The sequence below is a fragment of the Achroia grisella genome, unplaced genomic scaffold (assembly GCF_030625045.1).
Source record: "Achroia grisella isolate CSIRO2021 unplaced genomic scaffold, CSIRO_AGI_Agris_v1 utg660, whole genome shotgun sequence".
In the NCBI taxonomy this organism is placed as follows: Eukaryota; Metazoa; Arthropoda; class Insecta; order Lepidoptera; family Pyralidae; genus Achroia; species Achroia grisella.
In genome coordinates, this window is record NW_026712984.1 from 3,917,585 (window position 1) to 3,929,668 (window position 12,084).

A 12,084-nucleotide genomic window follows, 5' to 3' on the forward strand; every position below is an offset into this window, starting at 1 on the left:
AAAATATAGGTAGATAGTAGTAAATATAATTTTTAGTAACTAGTCCGTACTAATATTATAAATGCGAAAGTAACTTTGTCTATCTGTCTGGCGCATTCACTCCAAACTACTAAACCGATTTAAATGAAATTGTGCTTTTTAATATGAAAAAGGATTGTAAGGAGTTGAAAGGGAAGACGAAAGGTTGTATGGGAGTATCGTTGGTGTTTAGGATGTTGATTAAATATAAATAATTATTTTTTTTATTAACTTTGTAACAATTTAACCCTTAAGAGGGTAAAATAAAAATGGGGATGATAGTTTGTATGGAAATTCGTCGTCTATTCAACGTGGACGAAGTCGCGGGAACAGTTAGTGTATTATGTAATTTTTTTTTAATATTCGATTGATCAGATTATTGAGTTATATAGATTATTGACTGTACATAGTGGCATTATTCATTAAATAGAATATATATAATTAGTAGATTTTAATTGAAGTGTCCTGTGTAGGTAAACTTTTATAAAAAAAAATCAAAAACGGTGTTTTGTATTGTTTCAGTTTTATTCAAACAGTAGTGCCACATAGTTCGTCATATAATTGAACAGATTAGTAATAGATCAGCTCAGTTGCATGTGAAAGGAGTCCTCGGATCAAAATAGTTGCCGAATTTTATTCCAAAATCTAAACTTATTATCTGAGCATCAGTTATTAGTTACTAGTGATGCATCTTGTCAATTCTATTACGGAAACGGTTGAAAATTATTACATAATAAAAATGTCTCAAACGCGGTGATTAACATTATACTTGTCGCGAACTGGACCTCTCCCTCTTACGTAAGAAACATAACCTCACTTTACGTCGTAGCTATTGGATTTTGTTTGTAACGCGTCAGTAATCAGTCGCTCGCATTGGAGTGTGCTCGTATTTCTCTCGGTAATATTACAAATACAAAACTGGCGCATAAAATGGCAGAGCAGTTACTTAATTTAAAATTTGTACGAGAAGTTGAGAAACGGCCATGTTTATATAATTATACGATTGGTGAATATTCTCGCAGAGATTTAACAGAAATCGCTTGGGCTGAAGTCGGCAAAGAAGTGAATTTGTCAGGTAAACAGTGTTGCCAGATAACTGTCTTGATTTTTCTCCAAATTTTGCATGAAGTCTCCCCAAAGTACAAGAATTTGAACAAAACTCCCTCACTTCAGAAATATGTTTGTTACCACTGACTCGACTGTCACCAATAAATTAATGTTTGCTTTTGTTTGATAGCTTGTCACTGTCTTGAAATAGAAATAGAAATAATCTTTATTCAAATAAACTCATTACAAGTACTTTTGAATAGTCATATTTTGATTATACCACTCATTCGGATTTAGATTCATCATAAGAAGAATGAGATTTTTTTTTGTGGCTCCTTTTAATAGATGTTTTTTTATATAAGCAATTAGAGTATAACAAGTAAGAGGCATGCGATAATCAACATAGAAATCGCTACACACACACTCATTATTAGTGTAATCAGATAATATTGTCAGTACTATGGATTTTAAGTTTTTCTAGGAAAACATTATTATCGTTAACGAATTCTTCAATTTGATAGTAAGCTTTTTTGCAAAGGAAGTGTTTTATATGACATTTAAATCTTTTTTCTGGCTTGTTGTTTTTATGTCAAAATAACTTCTGTTCGTTCTTTAGCCTTTCTTAAGCAAGAGTAAAATCCTCCTAATTTCAATGTTATTCACACTCCCAATTTCTCACCATAGCCTCTCACTCCTGCTAAATCCGATGAAAACCCACTATCTAGCATCACTGCAAGTAAATAATTTCATATGGAATATTTTAGTATTGTTTACTCTAAACTTTAGATGGCAGCACCATCGCAATCACAAGCAAAGCAGAGTCGCTTTAGTTCGACAGTTCCCTGAACATTTAATGATAACGTGTTAATTTTGATAGATGGCGCTGTTGACTTTTATATATTCTAATTAATTGTAATCATTATTGTCCTAGAGACATTCATTTTTAATTAATTAAGTAATTATTGTCGTAAATTAATAGGTACTTATGAACTACTTAAAAACAATATATGTTCTAAATGTTTAATTAATTCTGTTTCTGATAAACTATTAAATAAGTAATAGTTTGAGCATGTACTTACAAAGCAATCATCAATCAATCAATCATCTATTACATACGAATGCACAATACCTACGAGTATTTCCACAGACAAATTACTAGGTAAATAATAGTTATAATATTTCCTGCACAATATGTAAATAATTTATATGTACTTATTAAAATTGATGTTATAATAACTGTGTATTATCACTTGTAAGTATTACAACTTAACAGATATACTTTTTTTTTCAGGAAGTGAATCCAAAGAAAAATGGAAAAATCTACGTGCTGTATTTGTACGGCACATGAAACCATTTTTAAATGGTACCATAACAAAACCAAAGAAACCCTATTATTTAGCGGAAGCTATGCAGTTCGCTTTGCCGTTTGTGAAAACATTGTACCCAAGGTCTAATGAATGGCCCTCACAAACGCACATAGAAGTGTGTGACGACGGAGTAAGTAACTGGCAACTAGATGAGAATGAGGCGTCCCCAGCACTCACTTCACCACATTCGTTGCCTCCAGTTTCTCCCCAGTCATCCCTCTCACCCATGCCTTTATCCCCACAAATAAATCACCAGTCAAACAGTCATCAGATATGTAAAATTATTAAAAAAGAGGAAATGGAAGAGAATTGCGAGTATTCTTCGTCGTGGCACCAACCTTTTCAAAATAGAAAGACATTAAGACAAGACGATTCACAGTTAGATGACGGAGAATTTTTTCAAGCTAAAAGAAACAGGACTGACTCGTATCGACATGAAGCTAATAAGATGTACTTGTTAAGCTTGTTGCCAGACGTTGATCAAATGACGCCGAATCAGACTAGACATTTCAAGAGAAAAGTAATGGAAATAATAGATAATATTCTACAAGATACATCTTCCTTATAAGATTGAAGATTTTGTTTCGATTGAGACTAGCGTCGTACGTCCGGGATTGCTGGATTTGTCCTAATAAAGTCGTCCGGGAAGAGTTCGGCAGGAGCTACATTTGCAAAACGGTTTTCAAAGTTACGTTAGTTAGTTCTGGTCAGACTGCAAGTGCCGATGATACTGTTAATTGATGAATTGGTTGCTACAACCATCATTCTCTAAAAAGGCGCCAAGCCACCAATCGAAGGTGAGCGAACTCATAGCGACCCGCGTGATAATGTAATAAATAAAACGATTTATGTTAATTTATAATGATTAAAATTTTAAACATGTCCGGTATCAGTTTTTTTATTTTGGCCCCAAATTTTAGAGATGGCAACTTTATTTAAGTATGTAACCTTACATACCCTTACATGCCCCGGATCTTAATTTTTCTCGAGGTGGGGCAAAAATAAAAATTTGCCGTCCCCAGAACGTGGCGCTCGAGGTATGGACCCGTGTTGTAATAAAAACTGGTTTAAATTTTTATTTCTGATTGTGATAGACTTTTTAGGTAATCGATATCGATATCGAGCACCGCCCTATTATTGGGATCTCATTTTTGGAAATTCTCCCAAAATTTGGGGAAATTATTTTGTGGCGATGGGGGAATTCAGGAGACCAAATTTTCGGAGGGAATAAAATTGAGTTGGTAGGTTCTTGACTCACAAGGAACAAAAAGTCTGACAAGTCTACTATAAATAAACATTAAAAAATGTGGCAAAAAAAACAAGTGCAGAATTATTTTATGAAATTATTACGACTAATACTTACTATCGTTATAAGGCGGATCTTTTTAAAACTTGAAAAATACCACCAGACAAATATAATTTATTTATGTACGCACTCATATACGTACCTACATACATGGATGAAATTTAACCTAAAATTAAGCAGATTAGACGTGCATATGGTAAAAAAAATTGTGTATGAATAAATTATTTATTTATTTACTGACATTGAGTTTGAATTCGTTACATAAAAAAACATATTAGGTACCTATAATATATGTATATATATAGCTTCTTTTTTTATAGTAGAAATCATGACAAGCCTCAACTGGCCTGACTCCACTGGTGCCCTTTCAATGTATAGGTACCATTAGCGTAAGCAGGTACACCACTCTATTATATATTTTTTTAAAATATATAGGTACTTATATAAACATAGTCGATACATATCTTTAATATTTTTTATAATTTATTAACAATAAGTATCGTTTCGAATTCAACAATATCTAAATCTAAAATCTAAACAACTTGTTACTTAGGAATAGGATTTCTATAATAAAAAACAAGCAATTTTGTACGTATTTTATCTACCATCAACTATTTTGAATGATAGATGCCTACATGAAATTAGGGAAATATCATACAGCTAAGAGCAACACACAAAATAAAGGACAAACCAGCTGTAAATATAATATGTAATAAAAATACTGTCGCAGTTTTGTTAAATTATATTCTTTATTAATAAAAACGATTCACAAAAACATAACGTACATGAACGAAGACAATTGCCTATTGGCACTATATTTACGGACAATTTACAAAGGCGAAAACGGGTGTGAAGTAGGGATTGGGAGGGGTAACAGGCGGGCGCCATTGAACTTCGTTCCGTGTCTACAATTCTACATACCGGTATCCTTTACAACCAAAGCGTAATAAAAAATAAACTACTGGCATATTTTTCATCACAAACGGCTAATGTTGAGTAAACTTTGCTGTGATTTAAGTGAGACATCTAATATAAAATGGATTATTCAGGTGAATATATCTTTAATATAAAATAATTTAATTTCGATAAATATTTCCTAGTTTTTTTACGGCCATTTTAGTTGTATAGTTTTATTTAATTATGAACCTTAAGGGCACTCCATACAGCTCATTTTTACTGAATCGTTGGAACTGTAGACGATCCATAGTGCAGAGAATTATAGAACGCGCGTCGTTGACGTTACGATAGGGATGTACTAACCGCTCATGGAGATATCGAGTTTTTCGAGACAATTTGATTGTATGTTTAATTTTATTTATTTATTATTATTATAAGGCAGTAGTAGTGCTAGAATACACAGTAATACATAAATAATTTTGACTGGATTTTTATTGGCAGGTAGCTGATGTAACAAGGAGTAACTAAAAATAAAGTTAAATTCCACGCGTACGAAGTCGCGGTTGCAGCTAGTATAGAATATAATCTTACGAATATTGATCAATAAATGTCGTATTTTCTTTTTTTTTATAAATAATTCACCGAATTTAAATTAATTATAATTATAAGTTTATTATAATTATAAATTGCTAGAATTAGGGTTGCCATGTTTTTTGCAGAAAAAGTAGTATTTTAATTTTTATGTACAATATATTTCTTTTGAGACATCCGAGAAAAAATATTTGTTTGTCCATTATGTATTTGACATTACAACAGACATCTATGATATCATGATCGCGAAGCGCATACTTTCCAGCATACGGTGAATAAAAAGAAGCACGAAACTTAATTAGTAAAAATTTTGTATGATATTTTTATATTATATGGTACGGGTGGAAACCCTAGAACGAGAGATATAAGTTTTTTTATTATTTAAACGTTTATCCAGTCAGTAGTGTCGTGCCAGCGTCACCAACACTTATCCTATTATTCCTAAACTGAAACACGATTTACTTTGCAAGCTGCTTGCTAACTGAAATACGTGAGCCTTATTGTATTTCTATATCACGAAATGATATGTTTGTGATATCTTACTTATCCTTTTTTTTCTTTACAGATATTTTACAAGAATTTGAAGAAGAAGAGATCATTTATGAAAAACCAACGAATTTTGCGGAATGTTTCAATTTTCCTATAGTATACACAAAAAGACTAGATGATATGAAAATATTGAGAGACCTAAATCTTGATGCCTTATCAATTAAAGATATAACAACGAGGATAGTTGAAGAAAGTAAACCTACACTTGTACATTTTCCCAAACGACCATCTAGAAAATATAAAAATAAAATTTCGAAATCAGTGAAATGGACGGAATTGGAACCTTACACTCTTTATGAATTGTCGTCAGATGCTGAGGACATACCGTTAGCTGAAATAAGAAATAAAAGCAAGCATTTCCAAAATCAGTGCAAAAAGTTAGAGGTTAATGTTGAAAATAATTTTAATAATGTCCAACTTTCTTCACCTGATGAAGATTCTGTTGATCAATCTCATATACGTACTATTTTCTTAAACGGTAATGATGATACAACTGATTTCATGCTAGATGAGGTTGTTATAGAAGTGCCCCATACACAGACGCCAAAGGCTTTATTTTTTAGTCAAATACAACCAATAAGTCATAGTGCCAATACAAATTCTACTGTATATAAAATATCTAATAGTTATCTCATTCTGACGTATATGTATGCAGATTACAAAGATATCTATTATATAGATGATCATGACGTTATAACAGAACATTACCGGGTAAAGGACACAGTTACAAATGATTATTTTATTGATGCCTCGAAATATACATGTACCATTGAAATTAGTAATTGCTGTTGGTACAAACGCGAGGAAAAGATACGCCAATTGTTTACGATTGCTAAAAATAAATCGATGTCAAAATTCATGAGTGAAAAACATCCTTGTATTCCAAAAGAATGTGTTTGTTGTTGCAAAGTTAAAACGGAGTGTAATAAAAGTCATGTCTTAGAAGCGTCGTCTTTACTAAGAATGCATAATAAAACAGATACGCGCATAGGTAATTTGGCTTCATCTGGTGGATTGGACATAAGGAAATGGTTCTATTTAAAAAATAGTACTAGGAGAAGAAGGTGTATTATAAAAACGGCCATATTATACGAACCTAAATTACCAAAACGATCAATATATATCAAAGTAAAAAAAAACTACCGCCAATTTACCACTATACATACTTTACGGAAATACACCGGTAATGTCGAATACTATTACCTGAATGAAAGTGGAGAGATACAGACATATATATCGGTATGTAATGGCTCAATATCAGACGTATATCTTCCAATAGAATCAAGAATGCTAGAGAAATCTTTATATCGCTGCAAGACAACGGCATGTTGCTGGTATAAATATAAGCAATGTTTATTACAATTAGCTAGTTCTGTCTTACCAAGTGTTATAAATTTCTTAAAGAAGCGGCACTCATGCGATCTCATGTGCACATGTTGTTGCAAATCCATCTTTAATGTTCGTGCTAAAAAAGGTAAATGTGCTCCCACTTTAAATTATTATTTTAATATAAAACACACGAATGGAAATACAGTTAAAATCATACAATCAGTCAAGAGTCAACACAATAACACAATACACCAAGAGGCACAATCTACATTTAAAAAGGCCGAAACAAACTCAAATTATATAGATCTAACTGAACCAAATATAGAAAGATCAAGTAATCAATACACTGATATTTATGAAACATTTAAAAACCTGCAGCTATATGTTCAACAAGGAGATGTGACGGCAATAACAAATACACCACCTGACGAGTTATCAACTAGGAATCTAAAAATTCTCGCAATGATTATTCGTAATGCTCAGAAGCAAGTAAAACAACTCGGATTTACTGGGGGCACAGCAGCAGTAAATAACATATTCCATAAAAATTCTATTACAATTACTCATGATAATAAAATCTTAAATAACAAAATTTCATCAATCGCGAACAATACATATTCAAGAAGCACTACTTTTTTCCATAAAAATAAAGATCGTCTCCCTGTACGCTCTAATTCAATTAAAAATCAATATCGTTATTACACTGCAATAATGGGTCATAAATCTGAACAATACCAGAATTCATTTATGGCTCTTAAAATGAAATGTAATAATTCGTTGCTACAATCAATTTTCCAAAAATTTACGCCTACGGCTAATAACTCGACTCCCTATACCAAAACTGTTGAAGAAGTTGAAACTGACCTTGGTACTAGAGCAACAGGAATAAAACGAAAATCACAGCAAGACATATCGGACAACTAAATACCGACAACAAAGCAGAAAAAAGTGAAGGAAGTTGCATAAAAATTAGGGCATATGGTTACAGCATCGAGTGGTGTTAACGCACAGTAAATATTAAAACTTGTTCAAAGTTGAAGCGTTTTAAATACAATGTATTTACAACCGCCTATTTTACAGAATACAAGCATGGTTACACAGACACCAGCAATAGTTCTGATCAGATAACAAATATACCGCCACTGCAGCCACATTTTATAAACATTTTAGGTACATCTTTAACCATAATGCTACCTGCTTCTAACGATATTAATAATCAATATATTGTTGACCTGGTATGGTGACTGGTGCAAGAAATGATCAGCCCTTTACAGCATCAACAACAGAACAATCTGTACAATTTCTATTTGCTTCTAATGAGCTTCCTATAGATCCATCGAAGCACCAATAGTTGAAAATAAAAGTCACCAAGTCACGGAAAGCCGGTTCTAACGACTAATGCCCTTCAAGGAGTAAGCTCTTCTTTTTGTCTACCCTCATGAAATATAATTCACATGTTGACTGGGAAAGCCTATCATTTAACTGCAACAGTTACCTTTTTTACCACTTTCCTTTTCTATTTTGGTTTAGATTTGATAAGTGATGTTAAATATTCTGTATAATTATTTATTACTTTATTTTTCTAATATAAAAGTAGCCTAAGTTACTCCTTATTACATTAGTTACCTACCAATAAAAGTCTAGTCAAAATCAGTCTAGCCATTTCAGAGGTTAGCCGGCACAAACAGACAGACAAAAATTGTAAAAATTGATATTTTGGTGTATGTACCGTCTTTATATTCATATGCATGTAGTATAAAAACGGTTATTTCAATATTGGAAACAGACACTTCAATTTTATTTATAAGTATAGATGTATAGATAATACAATTTATTACTCTATTTCGAGTTCCCTTGGTGACGGGTTTTTTTTTTACGGTCGCTCACAAAATCGATATATTTATCGATTATTTACTGATGTTGCGATTATAGTCACAATTATCTTAAAATTAATAGTAATTTTGAAAGACTTGCATTATTTCAACTAATAAAAATTTTTTTTTCTTCTTTATGACTTGACACGAATAAAAATAATTTTAATATCATTTAGTACTGTGAGAAAAAAAAGTGTGTGTCGGCTGTATGAATGCAATGCTTTGGCAACTGTCAAACGGACACTGACATGAACTGACATTTGACACTGACAGCTTAGTCCCAACAAATTTGTATTGTTATTACTTTACTTTGATTTTCGGCAACAAAGTAACAACAATACAAATTTGCCGATTTATTACTGATTAATCTATACATATAAATAAAATTGGAGTGTCTGTTTGTAATATTGACATAACCGTTTTCTACTACATGCATAGGAACATACACCAAAATAACATTTTTTATAATTTTTGTCTGTCTATTTGTTTCGTCTAATCTCTGAAATGGCTGCACCGCTTTTGACGGGACTATTTTTGGCAGGTAGCTGATGTAATGAGTTTGGCTACTATTATTTTAGAAAAATAAAGTTAATTTACTCGCGGACAAAGTCGCGAGTACAACTAGTTTATATATATATATGTAATAGCACAGAAATGTGGATTACAGTAATCTTATCTTCATATTTTTTACTGTGGTCATAAAGTTGCATTTATATGGGTACTTTATAATTGGCTTTATAAAATATTAAAATTTTATAAAATGATTATATTGCTTTCAGAATTACCATCATTGTCCGGTAGGCGACCTCAGCTACTCACACAAAGGAATGACTGAAGTTATACCCTCTTTATGCAATAGCTACACAAATGTAAATAAAAAAAGCATAGGTATAGAAGATCTAAAAAGACAGTTGCAGGATTAAATTGAATTGTAAAGAAAATTGTGTGAACTTCAATTACAATCAACAGTTAAAGAAATTTATAAATTAAAAATGAAATGTTAATCAATTAAAAGATATTTTATTAATATTATATCTATATAGATCAACAACAATTATATTATTAGTTATAAAATTTTTTTGGAACCCATAACCCCGCCTTTTTCATTCCCTAGACATTCATATTAAAAAAAAAACAACTAAATGTGTAATTGTAGAGCTCTCTGTACCAGACATACAGATTTATTTTATGTAAGTAATCGTGAATACTTTCTTAATTATGCATTTAGTGAAAAATTGTTAATTTGAAATGAAAAGCAGACCTCAATATTATTTATTTGCATTTATTTTTCAGTTTACTCACCTATCAGCATTAAATTCTAATTTCTTTTATATGGTCGACAATAAAAATAAAATTGTTTATACCTATATCTTAGAGAAATCTAAATTTATAAATACGATTCTGTAACAGCATTTTACATTTTACAAGGAAACCAGACTAACTTATGACTTAAAAATTTCAGTATCGATTAAACTAAATACACACTTTAATATACCCATAATTTTTAGTATAATAAACAATAGAATTTATTTTAAACGTGATAAACAACTTTGCACATAATATCTTTCATTATAAACAAGCTTACAACGAATTTTGTGCGCATTTTACCCCCCGCATTTGGACGTCAGTCTGACACGGACCGTAGTCGCCGTCGGTCTTGTGACGATCAAACATCGCACTTAAGCGCTAGCCGTAATAGTACTTATATAACATAAAAATGGGCAAAACAGCTGTTAGGGTATCTAAAAGGAAAAGGAGAGCCTTTTTGATACAACGTTGTATTGAAATGGTTAGAAAAAGGTAAATATACATTACATATTTTGTCAAGTGTTTTTGTAAATAAACAGTGGTGCCGGCTCATTATCCGTGTACATTTGCAGTCCGCCATCTTAGCAACTATACTGTGATCGACTAGAACTTATGAAAAAGGTAAACTACGTTTGTTACCGGTGTGTTGTTTACACACTTGGTCACGTGTTGAGCGGAGCACGATTATTCTTAAAAACTCGATCTCGGGAGATCGGAATTTTTGAGTGGTAAACGATGGAGGTCCGGATGTCGACCTTCGATGAAATCTTGGTCTCGATCGGTCAAGCCATTTCGGAGAAGTATCGTTATATAGAGTGCAAATATAATTTCTAACAATAAGTTCCATCCACGCTTCGCGCTCCGCTCAATAAGCATTTTAGTAATCAACCCATAGATTTTTAGTGATGACCAAAAGCAATTACGCAAAATATTAAGATAAAAAAATCAATAATTGTAATAAATAGATTTTAATAAATTTTTAAAATCACTAGTATCCTGACGACTTAGGCGTAATGCCGGTTAGTCAGGGAGAGAAACACCTCAATGCCTACAATATTCACAATTATCTATCTCTTATTTGTTGTTATAATCATATCAACACTTTCGCTCCAAAACTCCCGCTGCCTCCGTTCAATCGTCCGTCATCCACTTGTCAATGTCACATAGATTACTTTGGCTCTGGCCTCTGACGTTCCGTTTCAGGTTATATGATTATTGACTTTACCATTTTTAATTAATGGTGCGTCACACGATAGTTAACAGTCGGCCATCCTGCAATAGTGTCTGGCCCAGACACATAGGTAACTGATGAGCGTAGTCATGCTTATCAAAGGATATAGTGTCTACAGGATCATATAACAAATACTTAACTAAATAAACTAAAGATACACATTACTTTCATAACATTGACTATCTTAGTATACTGTCAAAGGTTTACAATCTAAAATCAATACTAACAGAGCTAAGTTTCGGCATGCATTCAGAATGCACAAAATATAACATAACATATATTAATTTACATAATCCAAATCACCCAAAAACATGAACAACCTTTTAGAGTAACAAACAATTATTTGGCGGTGATTGACTTCTATGAGTCAGACTGTAACATATCACCATCACAATGTAAGTTTCCGATCTTATGAACATTGCATTTTTTTTTTTTATACCTCCAAAATAGAACTTGACATTTCTCATCATGAATATTTTAACGGATAAATTTAACATAACATATTACAAAAGGTAAAACTTAATTACCTACATATATAGAGAAAAAAATATAAAGAGAAAGTATTAT

General features: G+C 31.9%; 3 protein-coding genes across 3 annotated transcripts in view; all 3 read left to right on the forward strand.

Moving 5' to 3' along the window:
- Nucleotides 1-666: 666 nt before the first annotated feature.
- Nucleotides 667-3,313, forward strand: LOC131849615 (uncharacterized). Its single transcript, XM_059199723.1, has 2 exons — nt 667-1,093; nt 2,357-3,313. Exons 1-2 carry the CDS (start codon nt 949-951, stop codon nt 2,998-3,000), a joined length of 789 nt encoding a protein of 262 aa, XP_059055706.1. The 5' UTR covers nt 667-948; the 3' UTR covers nt 3,001-3,313.
- Nucleotides 3,314-4,585: 1,272 nt separating this feature from the next.
- On the forward strand, nt 4,586-8,431 carry LOC131849616 (uncharacterized). Its single transcript, XM_059199724.1, has 2 exons — nt 4,586-4,787; nt 5,792-8,431. The coding sequence occupies exons 1-2, from the start codon at nt 4,775-4,777 to the stop codon at nt 8,026-8,028; spliced, it is 2,250 nt and encodes a 749-aa protein (XP_059055707.1). The 5' UTR covers nt 4,586-4,774; the 3' UTR covers nt 8,029-8,431.
- A 2,109-nt stretch (nt 8,432-10,540) lies between these two features.
- The window catches only part of LOC131849834 (uncharacterized), a 28,092-nt gene continuing 26,548 nt past the window's right edge, over nt 10,541-12,084 (forward strand). Inside the window, exon 1 of the mRNA XM_059199959.1 lies at nt 10,541-10,778. Coding sequence (XP_059055942.1) covers nt 10,696-10,778 — 83 coding nt within the window. The 5' untranslated portion in view covers nt 10,541-10,695. The remainder of the gene's footprint in view (nt 10,779-12,084) is intronic.